Source organism: Lycorma delicatula, chromosome 4 (assembly GCF_047948215.1).
Source record: "Lycorma delicatula isolate Av1 chromosome 4, ASM4794821v1, whole genome shotgun sequence".
Classification (NCBI taxonomy): Eukaryota; Metazoa; Arthropoda; class Insecta; order Hemiptera; family Fulgoridae; genus Lycorma; species Lycorma delicatula.
This window is the reverse complement of record NC_134458.1, coordinates 82359796-82387265: the sequence shown is the minus strand read 5'-3', so window position 1 is coordinate 82387265 and position 27470 is coordinate 82359796. Positions and strand designations below refer to the sequence as shown.

Genomic DNA, 27470 nt, shown 5'->3' with positions numbered 1-27470 from the left:
TATTGTAAATTAAAAACTTAAAAAAGTTTTTTTAAATATCTTAACTGGCCTTTAACACTTTTCCTTGTGTCTTCCACTATACACTGTTCTAATTAAAATACGTATAGCTCATCCTACATCTTTAGTTGTCTGTTTATTCTCATCTTGTCTGTGGTTATTTTTTATACTATTTGTTTTTCCTTCTATTAGCAAAGTAATTTACTCTGTATGTCTATCAATTTAGTCCTTGTTTCTGAAAGATTTTGTTGTAAATTAATCTTTTCTTGCATTTTCTTATTTAACATTCTGCTTTATCAGTTATTTATTACCAGTCTTAATTGATTATCAAATTTTCTTGAAATACTACATTTGAAAAATCTGTTCTTTTAACTTTTCTGGCTTCCTGTTTTCCGTGATCATACTCTTAGTGCACATTTACTCTGAAAAGGTATTTTTAATAACTCCTCTTACACTTTCAAAATTTCAATAATATTTATAAATTTTTCTTTGTATAGAAAAAATGTTTGCCTTTTGTAACAACTTTTTTCATTCAACCTTGCAGTCTTGCAGTTAAGATAGTAGAATCTTTAACTTCTTTTTTTAATCTTTAAAATTAAGTATATATTAGAAAGTTAAATTTTTCTGTTCCTTTACTTTACTTAAAAGTAAAGTAAAGAGTTTATATCAGATACGGTTCCATCTAATAGAAATAATAAATTCGATGTTTGTTGGATATTGTGGATTTGTTTTGGTTTCATATTTTTTTATCAGGAAGTGGTCATATTTTTGTCTGTGATTAACTTGCCTTTGACATGCCTACCCAATTGAAACTTGGACTACTAAGTAGGTAGTGGACAGTAGTTTAGAGAATTTTTTTTCTGATTGTCATGCTATTAGAAACCATTTTTTACCTGATTTGTACATAATAATTTATAAAATTTAATCACATTTAACTAACTAAATATTAAAATTAGCTGGGATTTTGCCCTTGTTTAATTTTTTTTAAATTTTATATGTTTGAATGAAATAATTGTAATAATTACACCATTTTAATATTAGTCTTCATTAAATTTACTTAAAAGATACATGGTACTTACCATTGTTACCTTAGATACTATATAAAGCTTATGTAGCTTTGCAATTGTGTATTCTGCTGAGTTAGTTCCCTGACTGGTGTTTGGTTCTGTTGTTCCTCTGTAGTTTGCAGTAACAGATGGGGATTGGTTTTTTTCATTTATTTACAGTATTTAAATTACCGCAGTAACATAATAAAAATTCAAAGATTGAATGAACATAAATTAAGACAATGAAAATATATATCATATAACAATTTAAATACAATAATTGTATTTACTCTTTTATAATGTCTATTATAATTGGGCCAATTATGTGGTCTGTCATATAATTTAAATTTAAATAAATTCATTTTATTAGTAATAAAAGCTGAAAATATTACAAAGTGATAAATATGAATTACTCACACTTGTGATTCTGTTTTAAATGTTTTACTTGTATTTAATAAAACAAAGTTTTATGTAAGAGGAAGTGAAATAAGCAATACAATTAAAAGTAAAAGATTACAATGCTTAAATGACCAAGCATGCTTGTGTGGAGATAAGTTTGGTATTGTTAAAAAATTTATATTTTTTAATAGATTCTTTGAATTTAATGTAATTAAGATCAGTAACTTCTTGTTTCAATGTGCTCACTTATCTCATTGCATACACATATGATGGAATGCTGCAGGTGGGGTGTGTAGCCTGCAGCCTTCTTATGTTGGAAGGTATTCTCAGGAGGTTGACAGTTTGAGGTTGGATTAAACAAGTTGTATTTTAATACTAATGGCTCCTTGGTAATTTCCATGACCACTGTTCTATTGTAAAATTCTTAACACATCCTGGCTGGGCAATCCATTCATATAACAAGCTACAAATATACTCATTACAAAAACAAGGGATACAACTGTCTGTAGGCCCCAAAGTTACCACACTGTATATTTTTATCATCTGATCTCAGGTTCACCATTCCCAGCAACAGTCTGAAATTTTTTCATTTGTCATTTCATATATCTTGTCTATCTTATTAAATTTTACAAAAGCATATCCAAAAGTTGGTGAAGAAAAAAATTAAAACTATTGACAGTAATCAATCAATCAGTCAGTCATTATCTACAAACGTCTACCTTAAAGTATGTTCTGTTACTTCTTTTTCTTACTATAATTCTTTATTTACTATAAAAAAATAAATATGGCAACCTATCATTGCAGTTTCACTTGCTCACCATACAACAGTTAAATGTTTTTGTACCATCAATAAATTCTTTGGGAGAAAAATACAGTGAACAAATATTTAATTCAAATAAAATTGTATTGACTACATAGATATAAATTTAATTAGCAAACTCTTTATGATAATCACAAAATGTAATCAAAAACAAAACAATATTAAATAAATTATGTAATACCATAAAGGTAAACTATTTGGTAATGTCTTTGACAATGGTAAATGTTTTGTAAAAAATCATAAATAATTTTGGCAATGGCACATTTTACTAAGGACAGTATACAGTTTGAATACTTTTTTATTGGGGTTCAGCGTGGTGTAGTAATTAAACAGTTAATCAACCATCAACTGTCAATTCCATTCTAATTTTAATATTACTATAAGTACACATGCTACTATGTACATTTGCTATTATAAGGACAGATCATATTTTCTGCTTTGCTTTTTGATCTGGTACCTTTATTACTTTATCATTTGCCATCACATAGCAGCTTCATTCTACAGCTACCAGTTTGTAATTTCTGGTAATAAATCTTTCTTTTATTAAACTTTCTATTCTTCCTTAATGTTTGTCAGTTGTTTCTGTTATACATCTGTAGCCCTGGTCAAGACAGTAAACTACCCTGATAAGAGGCAGATCCTCTGTTAATTAATTGGCCCCTGTTCCTCCTCTGTCCTCTTCCTTATCCTTTATTCATGTTTCTCAGTATGAGTGTTATGGAAATTGGGTCATAGATCCATCTGTGGCAACATGTCTGGTTTCTTGTTGTCGGCAGGGGTCAGCCACTACTTTACTAAGATTTAGTGTAGTTAGTGACTCTATTCCTATAAAAATACCCAAGTACTGTTTCTTTCTAAGAGAGGGGAGTTGCACAAAGGCCAAACTATTGCTTGAGTTTAAGGTACGTTTCCTAATTCTCAATTAATCTGATCATCCATCTACTCAAGTGTTTAGTATTTGTGTTTAAATTGAATTTGTTCATTCATAGAGAAGCATAAAAAAATTTCTTTGTGCTTTTCTGGTTTATTTAATCCTCATAATTTTCATGTTAGTTTTTTCATGTGTATAAATACACTATTTTTATTAAACAAGTGAATGTTCTTTCTCAAAAATTTAGTTGTAAAGATCAATTGCATTGTATATTTTATGTATTAATAATAATATAAGAATAATTGTTTGTGTATATGTTAATATAAAATGAAGGTATCAGGTTTAAACTTTACTAATTATGTTTTTTTTTTTTTTTCATATTCCGAGGCCTGTCATAGGAGGCTTATAGCCTGTTTATTTAATTCAACCACAATATTTATACACTACAAAGCTTCACAGTTTTTAGAAATTTGATTGTTCTGTCTATTGCTAGCTGGTCATTCACAAGGTCTTCTGTGATATAGCCTTTCAGTCCATATCTGGATTAGAGGTCAGTATGTAGATTGCAGTCTTCAATGATGTTTTTCAATGTAAGTGGGCCTCCACAAGAGCAGAAAGGCTGTTCTAGTCCCTGAAGAAGGTCGAATGAAGTTAGTCTTGTATGCCCAGTTCTTAGCAACTGTTCACATTAACTACACACTACAATCCAGGTATTGGCCATCTGTTGACACATTGTTTGATTACATGTTGTTTTCTTTGCATGTTTATTTTTGAGAAGGGAATTCATAGTTTTTTTATATTTTTTATGTATTTATGCAGATATTTCTAAAGTTTAATATCTACTATTTTTTTAAATTTATATACCATAATAAATAGTTCTCCAAGTAATCAAATATATTTCAGATGCTTCCTCGATTAAAAACAGATTTAGATTTAACATTAATTTCATAATTAATATTTATTTTTAAAGTTGCCCTTTTTGTTACAAAGCAGAAAATAATACTTAATAATAAAGAAGTATGTGTAATCAGTAGATGTGTTTGTAATTAGTAAAAAAATCGACTGAAATTACCTAATACAGGGCCTTATTACTATGATTGGAATGCTGTGTCATATGTAAATAATTTTTAATGTAATAAAAATTTGATTAAATTTGAGTATCCTCATCCAATACATTAAATATTTATTATACCACTTAAGGAAGAAGTATTAGAAGCACTGATGAATGGTTAATGATAGGAGTTATTATGCATTTACTTCTTTAAAAATTAAAATATTTTCAAAAACTATTATGAAAATGTTTAAATCTATATAAATTCAGAAAGTGATTGCATTAAGTCATATTTGTAATATAGGATATACTAACATTTACTCATCATGTACTAGGCATGAGCAAGTAATCCCTAAAGATGTTCATTGGTGGAATATGGAAAAAGAGTGGAATAGAGATCATAAAAAATATAATTTCAATATTTTAACTCTTGCACTTATAAGTGCATAGTTGATTTCATGTGAAAGAGAGGGAGGTACAATACTCCTCCTTATATTCAAACCATATGTATAGAAGTGGATATCATAAAGAAAATTTAAAACTAGTAATGGAAGTATAAAACAGTACTAGTTATTAAATTTTTGTTCTTTGTATGATGTGGATAGATTCCATTATAGAAGAAAAAAGAGGCAGGGTGAGTGGTGTTAGACAAAAGAATCAGTCGGCAATTACTTGAACTTTACTTTCAGGTTTGAAAACTTAATTAAATTTTTTTTATGATTTCTATTTCACTCTTTTCTGTCTTAAACTCATCTGTTTATTGCCTCTACATTGTTCCATTAATTTTTTCTTTAAATTGTCCTGATTGCAGTTTCCACTGTACACCAACTAATCCAGTATTAAATTACAAAAAAATTGAATGATATTGTATAAATATTTTCAATGACAATTATGAACACATTATTATTTCCATTAATTTGATTAAATTTTAGGCTGTAGGCTCATACTCAGACAGTATAGGCCATGTAGCAGTACAGTGGACTTCCTGTCACTGTCAATTCATGTATAATTTTATTAATTATCATTTATTAGCATTTTTAACTATAGGAACTTTAATTAGAGTACTGATTTTATCCTTAAATCATATCGTTTCATCTAATAATTCATTGAAATAAAGATTTGTTTTTTATTTTCTACTCTTTAATCCTCATTATATTTTCTAATTTTTTTTTTCTTTTGCTTTCGTTTCTGCTTTATACAAATAAATATTTAGCTGTTGCATCCTGAAACTATTTAAAACCATTACTTTTTCTGCAGGTAATGCTGTACCTGTGGAACATATGTTGTTCTCTATAGTAATTTTTATCTATTACTGAATATTTGTTTGAACTTTATATATATATTTATAAAAAGTTCATGGCCTATATGCCATATATTTATAAATCATATATATGATTTATACTGTGATGGTTAATTATTTTGTATGTAAAAATAATTAATTAACAGAGGGTTATTAAAAGGAATATTTTATCAGGTGTGCATATGTATGCATGCGCATTTCTATGGAATGGTAATAACAAATCTGTGACTTTTTTTAATGTGTTATAAATATTGTGGAAAGCAGTAATTAAACATGTGGCTTAAAATCATAATATAAATGTATCTTCTAGTTATTATCATGAATCGATGAACCATAGAGCATAAATATGTACAAATGAAAATCTTAACTTTAGCATAAAATTATAATATAAAAGTATGGTTTGATTAACATTATAATGTATTAATAAAATTTTCCTTCTAAATGATAACAGTGAAAGATAGGTCTTCAGTTTATGTAAAGTTTGTTTATTTTTTATACTATTTTGATCAGGACGTGTAAGTTTTTAGTAACTGTAGACACTATTCTTCAATATATTTAAAAATATAAATTAAAGAAAAGAATAGTTTTTTCTTTTAGAAAATTATGTATGAAATTATTTTTAATACTGCAGATTTAAAGATTAAATTAAAATACAGAAAAAGTTAATTATGATAATATTTATAATTGTGTGCAGGTATTAGTGTTTTTAATTAACTTTATATAATAACTGTAAATACTTAATTTAGTATTTTTTCATTTCATCGCAAAATGATAATTTAATTATCATGTTACACAGTTTCTTATTAGATTTTTTTTGTACTTGAATTGTACTGAGAATTGTTGATCAATTTTTAGTTTTACAAACACATTTTTTCCATTTGCACTGTCTGATGCAGATAACAGTATTTATTAGGATTATTTATAAAAAAAATTACAAAAAACCTTAAAAACGTTTTGTTTTCTTGAACAGTTGTTTCACAAGAATTTTTGTTTTGAGGAATTGTATGTGTTACACTTAAGTACTTTTTTCTTTTTTTTAAAGTTGAAACTGTATTATTGAAAATACTTATGTCTGCATCATGGTCTGATAAAAGTTATGTGACCCTGCTTTGTTAGTTTCAATTTATTGTTCAATTTTTTTTTATATAGAATGTAAATGTGTTTTGTTCCATTTCCTTAATACATTCATATATTATTCTTAAAATGAAGTTTTTGTTGCATATTTTTTATAATCCAATGAGTTTTTATTTATATCCCATTTACTTTATACCAAATTACTTTTGTTAATCATAATACTTTGTTATATTTTTTTTTTATAATACTTTGTAACTTCTTAAATTATAAAAAGTTGGTTACTTTCACTTTAACTTGATCACAGAATCACTATAATTACCTATGAAAATTCTTATCTTTTGAAATACTAGCTGGAAAGAATTAAATTTCATTGACATATTAAAACCTGTTCCTTTTCTCTGCCATTACTATTTATTTAAAGAAAATAAATGAGTTACGAAAAAGTAAGCATAAAAAGTAATACCACAAAAGTTTTTACTTTCTACCAATTGGTACACTTTCAATAACCTCATAACCTTTCGTAACCTCATTTCAGGATTTAAAAAAAAATTGTTTAAAAATGTTTAGTTATCTTCAAGAACAGCTTTACCTGTCATTTAAGTATTTTAAAAACAATTTCTTAAGGTTTGTAAGTGTGGAAAAATTATATTGCTGTTCAGAGAAATTGCCCTTTTCTCAGCGAAGGTGTAATTTTTTTCTCCTATGTTTTATTTTCATTATTATGTTTGTATGTTATACAGTTTAATAATTTCAGTTATCAACAAAATACAAAAATAATGATAAAGGAAAGAAGAATTTCCACTATAACTACTACAAATCTCAGCTTTCTTAAAAAATGCTGTTGTTACTTCACATAAACATATATCATTTTATAGACTTTGTATCTATTTACCTATTTTGTTATGGATTACATGGGAAAAATTCTCTAGGCATCAACAAATTTGCCTCGTAAAATCGTCTTAAAAGTAGGTGAGCATTACAATGGTAAATCTACAGAAAATATCTTCATTTTTTATGTGTAATTATAAATAATGGATCCTTGGGAGATTATTTTTAATGATTGAAACTTTTTAATGCTGGTGACAGGTGAATGCATTATGAACATCCAACCCTAAAAATGTAACATTATTAATGGCATTAATTATATGAGGGTCATTCAAATATAAAGTGGAATTTTTCTGCACAACCTAAGGAAGAGCAGTGAATGTGGTGGAGCACTGTGGATCGTTAGCTGGATATGTGTGGAGGGGAGCAACCAGTCAGCTATATGTCACATTCCCATGTCAGTAGTAGAATGTTTAAACAGAAGGTACCATCATCCATTGCACAACGAATTATAATACGATTTCTCACAACAAATCCTATTGAAATCTTACCTTGACTCCAGGCATAGACTTGGAATCGAGTCATAGACCTGGCTGGATGCATAGATGCTACCCTGTTAAAAACTTAAATTTTTGATTGGGCCAGAAAATTTTGAATTTACCGTGACACAGTGGAGAATGAAAGTCACGAATGTCATCTGTAGACCAGCATCAATGCTGACAACATTCAGGCTGTTCGTGACCTTGTGGAACTACATCAAACGTGAGAATAAGTGTTGGGAGTGTGCATATAATATTGTCAGACACTCTTGGACACAGAATGTGTTAACAAGATGAGTTCCATATCTTCTCACTGAGGTACAGAGAAATGTCTGGAAAGACATCTGCTAGCGGCTTCTGAATCACTTTGAGTAAGGAATGGCATTTTTCGACCACATTGTGACCTGCTATGAAATGTGGTTCACCACTATACCCCAGAAAGCAAAAGAATGGTGGTGAGGGAGCACCAACCAAGGCCAAGAAACACTTAGCTGGAAAAGTTCTGGCAATTGTATTTTGGGACTCAAAAGATACGCTGCCGATTGATTTCCTGCACAAACAAAGAATGGTAAATGCAGCATACTACTGCCAGTTGTTGGATGACATCATGGCTGCTTATCCACAAACAATGCCAGCAACTGAATTGCAACATCCTCCTTAATGACAGTGTAGTTTTATACAGCAGCTCAGACTTGCAGTAAACTCACTAAAATTCATCTGATACCTCTTGAACACCTACCGTTTACTGAAAGAAACTTTAGGAAGGGAAAAATTCGAAGACAATGCCACAGTCAAACATTATGTGTGCAATTGGTTATTGGGGTAGCTATCTTGTTTTTTTGATGAGGGTATCAGGAAGCTACCTATCCGGTGGAGAAAATGTATTTCTGTTGAAAGAAACTATGTAGAAAAATAAGATGATTTAGTTGTAATTTTATCTAACATCATTAAAGTTATGTTAACAAGTTCCAGTTTGTATTTGAATGACTCTTGTACTTATACAAAGAATCAAGTTTTGCAAATATGGCACCGTTGGTAAAATATAATATTAAAATCAGCTAACCAGTTGGTTAGTTAATTTCCTCAAACATTTTCCACTATTCCACCATCTTCAGTAGAATTGATCTTATAATAATTTAGAATTAAAAAAATAAAAATATGTAAAATTCACAATATAAGATTGTTAGAATCATAAAAATTGATAGTCATAAATTAAAAATTATAAATTTAAAGTAAAAGTAAGTACATCCGGTTTGTAAGAATCTAACAATTGTTATATTTGTGACATTCTTACAAAATGATGTACTTACTTTTACTTTAAATTTACAACTTATGACAATCAATTATGATATGATGCAACCATATCGAACAGGTATCTGTTAAGAGCCAGACTAAGGAATGATTCCTGAAAGAGGGCAGCAGCTCTTTCAGTAGTTGTTAGGGGCGTATGTCACAATGACTTAAACGGCCATATCAACATCACTCAGTCCTCTGAGTACTGCGCAGCTGAAAGCAATGGAAAACTTCAGCTGTTTTTTTTTTTTTTCCAAGAAAATGTGGCTCTCTGCATTTTCAAAAGCAATAATGGAGGCGCCTTCCTTGGTAAAATATTCCGGAGGTAAAATAGTCCCCCATTCGGATCTCCGGGTGGGGACTACTAAGGAAGGGGTCACCAGAAAAGTAAAAAATAACATTCTATGAGTCGGAGCGTGGAATGTTAGAAGCTTCAAAAAGGTTGGTAGGGTAGAAAATTTAAAAAGGGAAATGGATAGGGTAAACGTGGATATAGTAGGAATTAGTGAGGTTCGGTGGGAAGAGGAAGGTAACTTTTGGTCGGGTGACTTTAGAGTAATTAACTCAGCGCCAAATAATGGGCAGGCAGGAGTAGGTTTCGTGATGAACAAGAAGATAGGGAGGAGAGTGGAGTATTGCAAGACGCATAGCGATAGAGTCATTGTAATAAGGATAAAATCAAAACCTAAACCGCAACGATTGTTAATGTCTATATGCCTACAAGCGCCCATGATGATGATGAGGTAGAATGTGTATACGAAGAGATTGATGAAGCAATTAAACACGTAAAAGGAGATGAAAATTTAATAATAGTTGGAGATTGGAATGCAAGCATTGGAAAAGGCAAGGAAGGAAATATAGTGGGTGAATACGGGCTGGGCAAAAGGAATGAAAGAGGGGACCGACTTATAGAGTTTTGCACGAAGTATAATTTAGTAATTGCCAACACCCAATTTAAAAATCATAATAGAAGAATATACACTTGGAAAAAGCCAGGCGATACTGGAAGGAATCAGATAGATTATATCATGGTTAAGCAAAGATTTAGAAATCAACTCGTTGACTGCAAAACTTACCCTGGAGCAGACATTGATAGCGACCATAATTTGGTGATAATGAAATGTAGATTGGGGTTTAAAAACCTGAAGAAAAGGTGTCAGATGAATCGGTGGAATTTAGAGAAGCTTGAGGAAGAGGAGGTAAAGAAGATTTTTGAGGAGGACATCGCAAGAGGTCTGAGTAAAAAAGTTGAGGAAGAGGAGGTAAAGAAGATTTTTGAGGAGGACATCGCAAGAGGTCTGAGTAAAAAAGATAAGGTAGAAAATGTAGAAGAAGAATGGGAGAATGTTAAAAAGGAAATTCTTAAATCAGCAGAAGCAAACTTAGGCGGAATAAAGAGAACTGGTAGAAAACCTTGGGTTTCAGACGATATACTGCAGCTGATGGATGAACGTAGAAAATATAAGAATGCTAGTGATGAAGAAAGTAAAAGGAACTATCGGCAATTAAGAAATGCTATAAACAGGAAGTGCAAACTGGCGAAAGAAGAGTGGATTAAAGAAAAGTGTTCAGAAGTGGAAAGAGAAATGAACATTGGTAAAATAGACAGAGCATACAGGAAAGTTAAGGAAAATTTTGGCGTACATAAATTAAAATCTAATAATATGTTAAACAAAGATGGTACACCAATATATAATATGAAAGGTAAAGTCAATAGATGGGTGGAATATATTGAAGAGTTATACGGAGGAAATGAATTAGAAAATGGTGTTATAGAGGAAGAAGAGGAAGATGAGGAGGATGAAATGGGAGAAACAATACTGAGATCTGAATTTAAGAGAGCATTAAAAGAATTAAATAGCAGAAAGGCTCCTGGAATAGACGGAATACCAGTAGAATTACTGCGCAGTGCAGGTGAGGAAGCGATTGATAGATTATACAAACTGGTGTGTAATATTTATGAAAAAGGGGAATTTCCGTCAGACTTCAAAAAAAGTGTTATAGTAATGATACCAAAGAAAGCAGGGGCAGATAAATGTGAAGAATACAGAACAATTAGTTTAACTAGTCATGCATTAAAAATCTTAACTAGAATTCTATACAGAAGAATTGAGAGGAGAGTGGAGGAAGTGTTAGGAGAAGACCAATTTGGTTTCAGGAAAAGTATAGGGACAAGGGAAGCAATTTTAGGCCTCAGATTAATAGTAGAAGGAAGATTAAAGAAAAACAAACCAACATACTTGGCGTTTATAGACCTAGAAAAGGGATTCGATAACGTAGACTGGAATAAAATGTTCAGCATTTAAAAAAAATTAGGGTTCAAATACAGAGATAGAAGAACAATTGCTAACATGTACAGGAACCAAACAGCAACAGTAATAATTGAAGAACATAAGAAAGAAGCCGTAATAAGAAAGGGAGTCCGACAAGGATGTTCCCTATCTCCGTTACTTTTTAATCTTTATATGGAACTAGCAGTTAATGATGTTAAAGAACAATTTAGATTCGGAGTAACAGTACAAGGTGAAAAGATAAAGATGCTACGATTTGCTGATGATATAGTAATTCTAGCCGAGAGTAAAAAGGATTTAGAAGAAACAATAAACGGCATAGATGAGGTCTTACGCAAGAACTATCGCATGAAAATAAACAAGAACAAAACAAAAGTAATGAAATGTAGTAGAAATAACAAAGATGGACCACTGAGTGTGAAAATAGGAGGAGAAAAGATTATGGAGGTAGAAGAATTTTGTTATTTGGGAAGTAGAATTACTAAAGATGGACGAAGCAGGAGCGATATAAAATGCCGAATAGCACAAGCTAAACGAGCCTTCAGTAAGAAATATAATTTGTTTACATCAAAAATTAATTTAAATGTCAGGAAAAGATTTTTGAAAGTGTATGTTTGGAGTGTCGCTTTATATGGAAGAGAAACTTGGACGATCGGAGTATCTGAGAAGAAAAGATTAGAAGCTTTTGAAATGTGGTGCTATAGGAGAATGATAAAAATCAGATGGGTGGATAAAGTGACAAATGAAGAGGTATTGCGGCAAATAGATGAAGAAAGAAGCATTTGGAAAAATATAGTTAAAAGAAGAGACAGACTTATAGGCCACATACTAACGCATCCTGGAATAGTCGCTTTAATATTGGAAGGACAGGTAGAAGGGAAAAATTGTGTAGGCAGGCCACGTTTGGAATATGTAAAACAAATTTTTAGGGATGTAGGATGTAGAGGGTATACTGAAATGAAACGACTAGCACTAGATAGGGAATCTTGGAGAGCTGGATCAAACCAGTCAAATGACTGAAGACAAAAAAAAAGACAATCAATTGTTATGATTCTAACAATCTTATCTTGTTAATTTTATATATTTTTATTTGTTTAAATCTAAATTATTATAAGATCAATTCTCCTGAAGATGGCAGAATAGCAGAAAACATTTGAGTGATTAACTAATCTATTGGTAAGCTGATTTTAATATTATATTTAAATTAAATTACCAAGAATCATAGGTTCTAATGCCTTTGTGATAGTTAAAATAAGAATTAATTGCTTGAGTTTTAAATTTATTTCAATTCAAATGTATTTTAAATCTGTTTAAATTCATTTAATGTTCTTTAATTAAGTAGACAGGCAGTATAAAGTTTACTTCCACGTACATAGAACTTCTTTCAAAAGTTCTTTATAAAGAATGACAGCATGGTTTTCCTGATCTGGTGCTGTAATTACATGCTGGTTCATAATTGCGTGCAAATCTTATTATTTTTTTGCAAACTTTATTAATTTAATAATGTATAATGCAAGTAAAATCTTCATGCTTCTGAAAACTCTTCTGCATGAAGATTTTATATTAATACCATCAATAATTTTTTTTTGTAATATTTAAAATTTTTACCTGAAACATGCCATACTCAATCAAATTGATAAATTAAAAAAAAAAACAGCAAAGTATAGCTCCAAAAATGTTAAACTTAATATAATCATCCTCAAATAATTTAACAAAAACTTTTAGTTATACAATTTAAGTTTGACACAGTTTTATGACACTCTAAGACACTGACAGGAAAACCATACAAATCATACCTTCATTTTAGCTTGAGTCTTTTCAGTATCGTGCAGCAAAAAGTGTTGAGCAACAAGATTGTGCAGCAAGTTGAACCAGTGTTTGCAAAAAGATTGGTTACAGTGTGTAAATATCTATCTCACATATAGTATGTGTACTTCAAATGCAAAACCCCCAAAGATGGTTGTTACCTATCTGCAATCATAATGGGCAGATTGACATGAAAAGAGCATTAGTATCATTAGAATATCAAATTAATTCTTTATAGTGATTCGTTATATTGTTTATACAAATTAAAAACTACAAAGGATTTATAGAACCTTGAAAAATATCTGTTCTTAACTACATACACAGGATGACAAAAAAAAAAAAATAGTAAGGACTGTAAATTAAATTATTCTGTCTTTCTGTTTACAGGAAAAAATTTAACCAAGCAAGGTGAATGAACCTGATATACTATTATTTTTAGTTTCTGTAATTTATGTATAGTGTAAGTAAACCTTGGGAAGATTACCAAATACCTCTGACGTATTTAAAGCAGCTAAAACTTTTTTCACCAGAGCTGACCCTTCTGAAACCAAATTGACATTGTGAAAAGTAAACTTGTTTTTGTTAATAATTATTTTTTGATTTTTAAAACGTTTGAATAAATGGTTTTGTACTACTTTTAAACATTCTTTAAGTAATTGGAAGAAGTGCTCGGTCTATGATTACCCAGGTCAGTCTTACAATAACACTTACAAAGAGTGGGAAACTCTCTTTTTTAATTGACTTCTAAATTATGATGACTATGAATAAGATAATTTATGAGCAATGATTTGGTGAAATGATGGTTTATACTAGCAATTAATGGACCTACAACAACATCTGCAGCTACTTTAACTAATTAAATGACTATTCTCAAAGAAGTTATTACCTTAGTTGAAGTTTTTGTATAATAACTGAATCAAACAAAAACCTTGATTCAGGATCCTTAAACATCGCTTTTTTGGATTTACTTTTCGTTGTAAAGGATGAAAGGTTTTACTATCATAAAATATTAGAGTATTCTTAATACTCACTTTCAAATTATATGGAAAAAGTATTTCTAAAAGATATTTTTGAAACTAATTTTAATTGATCTGTAGTCACTAGAGTTAGTTACTGGTTACACCAACATGAGAAATCTATAATCATCTTTAAGAACATTTTCTAGAAGGAACATTTTCACATTATCTGGAAGCGAGGTGATACAATGCTTTATATTTAATAAACTGTCATATGGTTTGTCACACTGATTATTGTATTTTCTGAATCAATTCTACATGGGAGGCTAGGTGGATTTAAAATAAAAGTGAAAAAATAGCATTGTCTCATTATCTGCTGAGAAGTATTAATTTTAATTCTTTATTGTATAAAATTAAATCATACTGATATTAATATCTCTTTGGTTTAGTACAGATTGTTAAAAAAAACACAACATCACTAAGGAAAATAACACCAGTAATTCAAAACGATATGATGCAAGTAAAACATATTTGTTTAATCTTGCATGGGTACATGCATCTAGGCCTGCCCCAGGGTACACACCATCTCTTTTTTTTCACCAAGTTAGTGATTTTACCTCCCATTTACCCATAAACTGAACATTGCACACATGAATATAGGAATACAAGGGTGAGAGTAGATTCAGTAAAGTTTTTAGAAGTATAAAACTTAATTCTTTTTTGGGACGAAGTGTATTTTCAAATTACAAAACTTCTCATATACTTTTCTTTTTTAATGTACTAGTTCAGTCTTGATTTACATAACAAATGTAAATTTTATAAATATTTACATTAATATTATAAATATAATCTAATAAAAAATTATTATAATTTGTCTTTAGTTCTATAAATTAAAGTAAGAAAACGGCCTAAATTAATAATACCCTCACTTAGGACTTGACTTTGCTAGAAAACACAGCATCCAAAAACATCAATAGAAAAATGAAGAACAATCATCTTTTCAAAATGAAAATAAATGTGCCTTTGCTTCTTGTAAACTAGTAAGTATATACATATTATATATAGGTAACATTTAAAAGAGATCATCAAAAATACTAAAATAAATCATATAAAGTACAAGAATAGTAAAAAATTATCAAAGAACTAGAACAAGAATGGTAATCTTCCTAAAAAAATTATCTATGTAAATAAACTTGAGACTGCAAGTATAATAAGTAGGAAATCGTACAGCTTTTTTTCTTTAAATCATTTTGATATTTTTTATTAGTACAGTCACTGCATGTTTTTCTGGAACATTGTAGGCAAATAGGTGTATCACAGCTGATGCATTTATATTGTGTCCTTCTCTTTAGTTTAGGATCACATTTTTTACAAGTTTTCTTTGATGGTAGCACATCTAACATTTCTTCAGCACAAGGCTCTGGCGGAACATTGAGAACTTCATTGATGATACTTTTTGCACTACTTCTTATTGTAGGTTCTAATCGCTTCCTCTGTAAATGTGGAACCATCATTTGTTTCTCCAGTATTTCAATGAACTTGAATCTTCACAGCAGTGGGTTTTTCCTGAAGGAAAGGTAGAGCATGTGAGCATTCAAAGAAGCTATATCACAAATTCGGAAGAGCATAGACAGCAGCCATCTCAGGGACCTACGCTGTGAAGATTAAGTTGAGCACTTTTTATCAAGACAGTCTACCTCGCCTTTAGTTCTATTGTAGAACATAATTGTCTATGGTTTTTGGGTGTTCTCGTCGATCTCTTGGTCATGCTGCATTGCAGATAGCAAAATCACGTTCCTATTTTTTTTTTAGGAATATATGATGCAAGGGTCATATTGTGTGTGAAACCAAATATAGAACTTTGTACCACCAGTCTTCTGCTTGATGCCTGAAATTCTGGTGGAATTTTCCTTTTTGTTTTTTTTAGAGTACCAACAAGGGTAAGACCTTTCTTTGCTAATTCTAGACCCAATTCAACTGAACAATAATAATTGTCAGCAGTAACTAAAAAGGGTAGGCACACCCCGTCAAATACTAAAACATATATGACTATCAATAATTAAACGGGGTCCCCTTCCCTTGATGAATGTAGCCATTATAAAAATATGAACTCCTTGCATCAGTGAGTGCCTGAACCTTTATGCTGTATTTGGCCGGTTTACTCGGCATATAAACCTTGAAACAGCATGGCCTCTAAAAGGGCTAACATTTCATCTATGCAGTCATACTACTGAGGCTCATAGGAGATTTGCAATTATTGATAAAGCGCTCAAAAATAAATGAAATTGGAGCAGTTTTGTCGTCCTGCATTTTTTCTTGCCTGGTTTCAAGGTTGTCAAACCATAGGGCTGCAAGATGGATTTTGAATCTTTTTCCGGTCATGATGGATATAAATATCGGTCGCCCTGAAGCCGTGGAAGCGACGAAAAGAGATTCAATATCTTCTTCTGTGGAGCCTTTATAAATTGATGTTAACTGGATTGCTGCAATGAAAGCATTTATCTCGTACAAATCAGTTGGTTTGGACTTATTCAATAAGTTTTTTTTAAATTTTCAGTCCTCTCAGGATTAGCATTTATTTTCCTATAGATCTCTTCCAATTTCTTGCTTGTCCATTTTAATATTTTGTTAAGTATTTGTCGGTCTGTTAGGAGGTCCTAAAGTTGTTTTGGAGATGGATTTTCTCCAAGTGCTTTTGCCGAATTCGTAAGACCGGGAAGACCTCTGATTATATTTTCACAAGACACGCTTACTTGTTGATTGGGTTCCGCAAAATGCCATTAAAAATCATTCATCCCAAGATATATTACAGGCATTTTCAAATGCCTGTAATATATCTTGGTTCAGCTCTACTTGCTACCTCATTTGTATAGAATCGAGGAAGTGAAGATTCATGGACTTCATCACTGTCGTAATCACCATCACTGCACCAGCATTCGTCACTATCTTCTGAAGATACAACGTAGCCACAGTCTGCGTCGCAATCATCAGAGTCTTCAATCTTCACCTTCAATTTCATCATCGGTACCTGAGCTACTCTCCTCTCTGCCTTCACCTCCTAGATAAAATTAAATTTTCCATATACTCATCCTCAAACTTTTTTAGGTCATTCTTATTTTTTTATCGAAACCAGTGTCGTCAGTTTGAAACCTAGTTGCAGGAACTACATTCCTGCAACTAGGTTGAGAATGCGCCATTTTTTTACCTGCACAAGGAAAATAAAGAAATGGATATATTATACTTTTTACATGAATAATAAACTACAATACAAAACATGTTAACATAAATCAAAAATAAGAGAGAAAAAGAAAAAGAATAATGGTGTGATGTCACCTTGGTACACACCATCTCACAGACACCTGAATCTGAAGGTACACAGGGTCTGTGAGACAGCAATCCTACTGAGGTGACCCCTCCCTCCAGACAATGCTGCAATAAATAGAACCAAAATAATACTTACCTTACCTCCCTCAAAATGCTAGGAGGATACTAAAACCTTGAGCCTGTAGTTGCTAAGGGAGCGGGGAAGGAGCTAGGAGATGGTGGGGGATATGTCTTACAGACGTGTGTAACCTAAGGTCTAAGGTTAAAATAAATTTGATCCATTCTTCATTAAAAATGAATAGTTTTGAATAACCATACAGTAAATTTTGGTGGTAGATATGATTATATTTTCATCCCACAAAAATTATATTTATCAGTTACTCTGACCTCATATTTGTCTTTTAGTTCCTTCACTACTTCTTAGCCTGTAAAGTTAAAAGGCAAGGGGATAGGGTATACTCTAGGCTCACTATTTTCTATATAATAGAAATTCTGGTTTCCTCCTCCTTATTACTACTGCAGTAACTGATTCTGATAATTTTATAGATTATCAATAACTATATTCAATCTTATTTTCTTTTAAATCTTAAATATTTTATTCCTATCATCAATATGTTATATTTTAATCATTAATTTATTTTCTAAGATTTACAAATGTAGCACACAAATTTTATAACAACAGAATATTTATTAAATTGGCATAGTTAAATTTAGCTTTACAGGTTTTCATAGCTGATAACTCTCTTATTAATCCTTAAATTGGGTCGAACATGTTAAATTCTGTAAAAAATTACTTTCTTTTACAGTCTGTTAAAAGACTAGTCATTCATTTCAGTTACAGGTTTTATGGTATTATAAACACAAAGACAATAATTTTATGAACTGTTTTATTTATTAAAGATTATTTATGACAAAATAAATTTCTTAATATTAACTTAATTTATAGAAATGAGATCATAGCAAACAGTTCTATACAAAAGAGTTTATTGGTGATGGACAATTAAGTTTGAGTAACACATTAATTCCCATAATAAATGAATGCGAACTAATGTTAAATTTGGTATTTACATTTAAGAACACATGTTTTTCAGATTCTGCATGGTTAGTGTCAGCAGCTAACTTAAGCAGTTGTTAATGTAAACTTCATACTATGTTATCGATTGAAAAATTTTATTAATTTATCCATTATAATTACTCAGAAGTCAGGGTTTTATTCATTTTATCTTCAGTTGAATGAAAATTTGACAAAAATGCTCTCTTACACTTTCTCAATCGATTGCTTTGATGATCTGTTATCCACTTTCTCTAAAAGTTTAAGTTTAAAATTATTTACTTTTGAGATGACTACATGCATTTTGTCAATGTTAAAAAATAAAATCACATTATACTGGTGATATTATATACTGCAAGTGTTATACTGATGTTTATTTCAACAATAGAACTCAGTTATTTTATAAGTAAATAGATACTTTATGTAGATCGGAACAAAATTACATGTTACATTGATCATATCAGGAATAGTATATAGATGTGCTACTCCAAAGATAACAAAAGAACTGGTCCAGCACTTGTTTGATAGGATCAAAATGAACCATGGAAAATGATGACAAAAAATGAAATAATAGTGTTGTAAGAATATGAAGATAATAGTTAAAATTAGTAGAAATAAAATGTCAGCCTTGAAAAGGTTAATTGATAAATATTAAATGTACAGTAAAAAATTTATTAGAAATTGGTCTACATGAACTGTATTTACTGGCACCAGCAAAAATCTGACAGAACACTTTTGTATCTTGAAAACTCTTTTTTGATTTTTTGAGAAACCACAAGATCTTATATTTTAGAAGCAATTATTTGTAGCTTAAATCGATATTAAATAATAGTGAACAGTTCAATGAATGAGTGATCTTCAAATTGAATAAATATGTATGATTAAACAAAATTAATTTGATCATCTCAAGAAAATTTACTTTTTAAAAAGATGCCAAACAATTTTACACTATGGAGAAGTATGTTGTACAGGAAAAATTGTTGGTTTTGGTAACTGTTTTCATGTTGGTATACAATTGTGAAATCCTTAGCAACAGTATATTGTAATTGGTAATACATTATTAGACATTAAATGACCATCCATATATTCTAGTTTTTAAATCAACATTTTTAACAATGGTTAATAACTAATATAGCTTTAATAATGCTCAATTTACAGTTAAATAACTTAATGTTAAATATTAAAACATTTTCATCAGTAGCAAACAACTTAGAATGTTAATATACAGAAATAATGACATTGCACTTATTTTTATTTCTGTAATACTAATTGTTTTTACGCAAGTATATGTAAGTTACCTTCCTGGTAATCTTAACACATAGTTGTTAAAACTAGATAAAAAAGGACCTTGGTAGATTGCAGGGAGAGATTAGTTTCTGTAAATTACAGAAAGTAAAACAAAGAGATATTACTTAAGGAATGAGGTACTGGTGAGGGAGGGCACATACCTGTCTTTCAAGCCAAATTATTTACAATAAATGAGTGAATTCAAAAACAAGTAACAGAGAATAACAATACTATTTTCTCTGATAGCCGCAGAAATTAAGGAGCTTCTTTAAACAACACCAAGTTTAAACTGAAGTTACACTACCTTCAGTGTTTGCTGAACTGGTGTGCAACAATGATGTGGTTTAGTGGGTAATGAGAATGTAGGTGGGTTAGCTAATTCTGAGTCTGTTAAACCAGTGGTATGCCAGAACCTTCTGTCGGATTTTCTACACTCTGTTGACGATGGTAACTTTACATAAATATGGTAAATGCTAAGTTCAAATTAAGATGCATTGTTCTGAAGCAGAAAGGACTTCAGAGGCATAAGATTACAGGTTTCCTCTTGTGGGAATGTGGTTTCATGAAATAACTAAACATAAGTAAAACATATCAAATGTATAAGTTCTGCGGCTCAATAGATGAATCTGTAATGTATATTATATTTGAGGGCAAGACATGTCCACACAAGAGCATAGATGTTTGTATTTCCTAAACCCTTAAACATTCATCATGATCATAAAGTAGGTGGACTCCAAAACCTTATTTGCGGAATGGAAGTATTGAAAAAGTAATATTGTAGGACAATAACAGTTTAGAAAATAAAGTTTGGGCTGAATATAAGGAAGGGCAGATCCTTGAGTACAAAAATCAGTAATAATGTTAACGAATATATACAACAGTCTGAATGAATATTCAAAGAATTAATAATTCACTACAATGATGTTAAAACTACATTGTTTTAATTTAAAAAAAAATCATTTCATTAATCACGGACTGTAGTTGGTATAGCATTTGATATAATGGCAACTAAATGAAGTCGCCTTACACTTATTTCCAGTAAGGGTCTTTTTTTTAAAGTATAATTTCATCCATCTCATCTTCCTTTTAAAATTCATGTACAATGCTGCAATAAAATTTCCACTTCATATGAATATTGAACTTTAAATGTATAGTATCCAAAATATTATAAGAAAAATTCACCACTTGGTTAGAGGTACAAAGTAAACTAGAATTTGAAATAAACAACGGATATTAATCACTTGATGTGGCCTGAGCTACTGTTGGGGTAGAATTTTGTTCAGCTTCTTTATAATGACGGTATTCTGGTTTTAATTCCCACATATTTTTGTGAGGATTTTTCAAATTATAGTTACACACTTCTTTTAATATTTCTTTAAGATAAACAATAGGTTGCCTAGTCTTCTTCACTAAATCCTTAATGTTATAGTACTGATGCTTTTCAAAGGCTGCAAACAACATTTCAAGCACTACTTCCTTATCATCTCGTGCCTTTTTACCTTCAGATTTTTTTCTTTCTTCATATTCAATATTATGTTTATGATCAGAAACAGGTTTGTAATTCTGAACTATTCTATCCAGTTGTTTGACTTGTCTTACGGGTAATGAAGCTTTTTTAATTGATTCTAACTTCAATTTCATATAACAACTATCGGCGTATGGTCTACAGTCAAGTTTTTGAACTATCTTTCCTTCAAGACAAAGTTTTTCTGATTCAGGAACAATGGAATCAGCATTTGAATTAGGCGTAAAATGTGAAAAGACGCCAAGTGCCTGTCTAGTAACTAGAGAAACATCTAAACGGTAATCTCTTGGTATGTTTTCCTCGCCTGGTTCTTTCAAACACATGACCGATTCTGAAATATTTAATGACACTTGAGCTTTATGCCCAGGATTTTTAGAAATTTTCAATTTTCCTACTTCTAGATTACCTGGTGCTTTTTCCCATCGACTGGCAATGTATTTTGGGACTTTTACTAGCCAGACTCCTCTTCCCGCGTTTGAAAGATCTAAGTCCCTATCAAAGTGCAGGGGTGTTGCGTACATGGTAATTAAAATTGTTCAGAAAATATCACAGGGTAAACATTTTGACATGAATCAATTTAGAGAATTATCTTTAATTTACTATACATCAGATAATTTATATACAAAAAACATAGTAACGCGTCATATATTAATAATATGTTACCATTCGTAAACAAAACTTCCAGGTTAGAAACAAGTAAACTGTTTACTATAGCTTATACGCTGCGGGTACTATGATATCGTCGTTTCTCATTTTCTCGTCAAAGACAACTAAAACAAACCAGCTGATACAGAGTTCATTTGCTTGAAGTTTATTGCAGCGTGAAGAATATCATGCAAATTGTTCATTTGAAAATGAATTTATTGTAAATAAAAATTCCTAATTAAGCCTATTAACGAATCCTTTGTTTCGTTTTAGTTACTGTAATTAAGCCTTTAAATGAAATGCGTCGGAATGTAAGTATTAACAGCTTAAATTTAGCGTATTGTTACTTTCGAAATCAATGTCGTTTGTTGTACAAGTTGACGTGAATATTTTGAGTAATTATTTTATAACTTATGAACTTTCTTGATAGCAAAGAATCAATAGCCTAATCAGTAATCTTAGTTGGCTGTCTGGCCGTCAATGGCCGTGATCGAGCAGAAGGGTTGTAATTTGTATGAATTCCGCAGTCATGACAATGTGTTGTTAATCATGCGGACGAAAAGACATGAAATTAATTAGTAGTGCGTAATTTGTGTGAAGATGTAGTTTAACAAATATTATATTTAGTGTATAATGTAACGTTTTATATAAAAACAAGACCTGTATTTGTGTCTTGTAGGAAAAAGAGGTGTACAAAATGGCTACGGGCGATGATAGTGTAGATCAAATAGAAGTAGTAGATGCTTTTAGTAAATCAAAAATTGAAGGAAATTCCACTGATTACAAAGAAGAGGACAGCGAGAGAGAAGGTACTTTTAAATTTAATTTTCGTTGTTACATTATTATTTCTTTAATTTAGACATTAAGTTATGGCTTCGTTGGACACCTGGCTTATATTTTTGATAACGGTATTGCAATTTGTTAATTAATGATTGTCAGAATTTTGGGCTAATATGGCCATCTTACGAAAATATACTCTAAATTAGTATATTCTTTAAAAATATGTGACCAATTAATGTATTTAGTTTATGGGCACTCCCTGAACTCATTTATTACTCATCGTGAGTGTAAGCTAGTTCTTACGTTGTATTGAATTTTGAATTATACGAAACTTGAATGCGATGTTTGGAGATTTAATGCTTGGTTTTTGATTGAGTAGAACTTGCTATTATAAAACTAGTAAGTAAAGGTTGTTGAAGGCTAACAACATAGTTGTTATTTGAGTAGTACAGAATATTTATTCTGTTAGTTTTTCAGATGCTTTCAATGAAAAGAAAATGTATTGAAGAAAATTTAATAATTAAACTTTACAGTTGAGGTAGTTGTAATTTTTTAATTTTGTTTGGCAACCGATAAAATGTTTCAAACCAGTGATGGCAATATCATTATCCCAAAATGGTAAATATATTTTTGTTTTATGTCATTAAAAAAAAAAATCATTTACTGATGAAAATAATTAAGTTAAAAAAGCATGTTTTGCTTATGATTTTTATTCAAAACTTAGATTATGTATTGTATAATAACAGTTTTTTAAGTGTATTATTACTTTAAAGAAAAGCATTACTAGATTTTTTGGTATGTCATTAATTATTGTGTAAAATCTTATTTTGTTTGTTTTTATGGTTTGATAATAAAAGTTAATATAATAACAGTGTACTTGTTTTGAAATAACGATTTATTTGTATATAATGTGTAAAATTTGTGTTGCTGATACAACTTATTTCTGATGTTTATTTATTAACTTTGCCACGAAGATAATTAAGTAACTTCTGTTAATGAAGTAGTACTATTACTGCAGTTATGTTTTAAGTTATATGCTTAGCAAGGTTTTTGTTAGCAGTACAAATGACTAACTTATTACTTAATTTGGAAGTAATGTATGTTATAACATGCATTTTTTACTATTTTTTTCTAATGCTTAAATTATTCAATTTTTTAGTTTTGAAAATTTTGAATTGTTTTACCAGTTTTCTTAATGATAACTTATAAGCTACCTACTTTTAGTTTTATCTCGTGTGCATTGTGGGATAATTATAACCTTTTTTTTATATTTGTAAAATAAAACAATTTTTTTATAAGTGCTGGTTATGATGCAGTATTAACTTTGTGAAACATACTTCTATAATTAATATTTTTTTTAAAAATATACTAGTAGTTTTACTTTTTACTGCTATTGTATACTGAACATTTATGTTCCATATTGGTAACAAAAATTTTAATTTATTAATATGTCCAATAAATTTTTATTTTACAGAACATGCGGAACGACGGAAAATTGATGTAAGTTTTTGAATTGTATTTCTAACAGTATATGCAAATTAATCTTTTAACTACTTTTGCTATTAATGCTTAAAAGATATTATGTTAAATTTGAATGTACTTCTTTTCAAACTCTACATGTGTGGCTTTTATCTGAATTCTTAAATTTATACTGAAAGGAAAACAATTTTTTGGTAGATGTGCAACTATTGAGTTTTATCAAATTTAAATTGTAATTTGTTTCTTATTTAGTTTAGTCATCTTTTGTACCTTACAAGCAATTCATTTTTTTTTTGTAGTTTGTTCCTTGTATAAAATATTGTAATTGATAAATAAAAAATTAATAAATATAATTTGAATAAGACTACTTCACAAAACCTTAACTGTAAATTCCATTAATTTACTTTGTATTTATTGATTTTTAAAGTAAAATTTAATTTTCTACAAACCTTTCTTACTTATTTCTTTTAAATATAACTTTCTTTCTATATTAAGTTTCAGTTTTTTATAGTTAGCAATTTTTATTGCGATTTTGTTGCCTATTTTGTTACAGTGTAACCTGATGTAGTTAATTTTTCATGTATCAGATAATTTCCTTTTCTTTTTATTTTGATGTATGGTAATTTCTTTCTTAATAATGAAATGAAAAAGCACCCCAGACTATTCTGGAAGTTGAACCTATTATGAGTCCTAAAAGAATCCACTATACTCATTAATAGGCAAATCAATCCAGTTTAGTATTATTTGTAACAACAGTTGTTTGCTTTTATCTCCTACATCAAGAGTTAATATAATATGTTTATTTGTATGTAAACACATCACTGGAAAACATGATTATTTTTGTGCCATTGTATAAATGTTTAAAACGGATTGGACTAAATTATATTTAGCATTATACCGAGTAAGTTAGCTCAATATTTTAAATATGGTCTACTATTTTGTAACTTGCAATGTTAATTATATTGCTAATAATAGTTTGGCATCATTATCTCAATGCTAGTTAGTTATTAATTATTATAATATAAATGCTCTTAATGTATTTTAAAAAGGTAAAAAATATATGTCATTACTGGGACTTGAAAGGTTTATTCAGATATACTGTTATTGAAATGAAGTTAACATTATTTATTCAATTTAGAATGTAACCTTTGTTGTTAGATTAGAAAAAAGTAGTTAAATATAGGAGTAGTGTTGATTATAATTGCAAAGTGTAATGTACCGTTGAATTTTATAAATGTTTGTTGTATTCAATTTTGTTGTAATGTGAATAATACGAGTTGACTATTTTTTAAAAAGTTTTGTGTGATTTTAGAAAATAAGCATGGTTAATGTTTTCAAATACTTATTTTTATATTTTATTCAGTACATTTCCTAGCATAAATAGCACTTTGATTAGTTCATTAAATGTAGCTGTTATATAGAATTTATATACAGTATATTATTCCATTATTATTCAGTTATGTGTAAGCATGGCTATGAATATTTTTTTATCTGTCAATTTAGTTAGTTATAATTAAAAAAAGTTATTAATTTTGCAACAGTAATTTAAATTTACTGAAAGCAATAATGTTTTTTAAATTTTGATTTTGCTAATTATGTAAGTTATAATAGCATTTTTTTGACAGATTAATGAACATACGCTATGAAAAAATATACTTATAAAGTATAAATATATACTATTTAGTCAACAATTTTGTTAAATCATGTTTTATGCATTCTATACGAAGAAAAAAATTAGTTATTAAACTCTTGTGAATTTTTGTTTATTTTTACTAGAATGTAGTTAATATGTCAAATTTGCATTTAATGTAAGCTCCAATTATTGTATTAACATAAATTCAGTTACATTTTCAAATCGATCTGTGTATATTGATGCACAGTATGAAAAAATGAGCTTATCTTGTTGGTATCCTTCCTGTATATGCTTATTTGAATTTATTTATATAATATGACTTAAATAAACAGGAAGTAAAGTGGAATTTCTTTTAATGAGCATAATGGGTCATGAAACTATCAGATAATTAAATAAAGCAAAGTTGGTTGGTCATAAGTTGAATAGAACTAATGTATGTATTACTGAAGTAAAAGAAGATCTGTAAAACGGTAATTATGAACAACCATTTAAAAATATACAGTTTCCCATTTATGTATTATGTATGTGAAGAGCCTTTTCTTTGGGTTGGCTTTTAGATATTTTGATTGTTACTAATACTAGTAGTAGTAGTAGTATGTTTTATAAGTTATTTGCATTAAACATGTTCAAAACTACTTTTTTTGCTTTAAGGAACAATCTTCAAAAATAAAAATTGCCTTTAAACTCAAAATAACTTGTAAAACTAAGTGCAATGTGTTAAATATCATTTCTATACACACTTAAATGTTTTTGTTTTACTGTAAAGGAAAACAGTTAAAAAATAAGAAAACTGTAATCTGCACCAAGAACAACGTATTAATTATTGTATGGTATGTAGTTTTGAAGTGCAGTTAATCTATGTTCTATTAAAAATGTATGAAATCTAGTGAAATAAAAATAGATGATTGCTGTCTATTCAACTTTTTTTTTTTTTTTTTTTTTTACATAATTATGGGGTGTTGATTTTTGACATGAGTGATTTTAATCATTTTTGAAATTTTGTCTCCATTCTGGCCCAGACGGTAGGTGGTCTTTATAACACCCACTCAGTGCTTTCCAGATATCTTCATCCTATTACTAACTCTATGGTAATTTAATAAATAAAAATAATGCCAGAGTCTCAGGTGATGTAATTTTGTTAGAAATTACTATAAAAAATTATTTTATATATTAAATTGTTTTTTTTCTTTCAGTACTTTGTTAAGAACTAATTAAAAGAAAAAAATGTGCTGTTTATAGTTTCTAAACAGAAGCAGTTTTTTTTTTTAAGTAAAATTTTCAATTTCTGTAACTCGGATAAGATTTTAAAAAAAACTAGTCAGAATATTTTGAATTGAACTTTTATCTGTACTCATTAAATTTCATGTTGTTTGTGGATTTTAGGTAGGCTTCATATGAGTTCTGTTCAGAAAATAACCGAACTTTTTATTTTTAATCTTTATTATTAATTTGATCCTTGTCCCCTTCAAATTACTCCC

The 27470-nt window shown here is 29.5% G+C and overlaps 2 protein-coding genes across 6 annotated transcripts in view; one reads left to right on the top strand and one right to left on the bottom strand.

Annotated features, from left to right (window-relative positions):
- Positions 1 to 18550: 18550 nt before the first annotated feature.
- LOC142323601 (general transcription factor IIF subunit 2-like) lies at positions 18551 to 22093 on the bottom strand. Its single transcript, XM_075363441.1, has one exon. The coding sequence runs from the start codon at positions 21974 to 21976 to the stop codon at positions 21164 to 21166; it is 813 nt and encodes a 270-aa protein (XP_075219556.1). The 5' UTR covers positions 21977 to 22093; the 3' UTR covers positions 18551 to 21163.
- A 188-nt stretch (positions 22094 to 22281) lies between these two features.
- PIP5K59B (Phosphatidylinositol 4-phosphate 5-kinase 59B) overlaps positions 22282 to 27470 on the top strand; it is a 220564-nt gene continuing 215375 nt past the window's right edge. For all 5 annotated transcript variants that reach the window (XM_075363436.1, XM_075363437.1, XM_075363438.1 and 2 more), the window contains exons 1-3: positions 22282 to 22411; positions 22780 to 22909; positions 24355 to 24380. In XM_075363436.1, the coding sequence (XP_075219551.1) occupies positions 22400 to 22411; positions 22780 to 22909; positions 24355 to 24380 (168 nt within the window). In that variant the 5' untranslated portion in view covers positions 22282 to 22399. The remainder of the gene's footprint in view (positions 22412 to 22779; positions 22910 to 24354; positions 24381 to 27470) is intronic.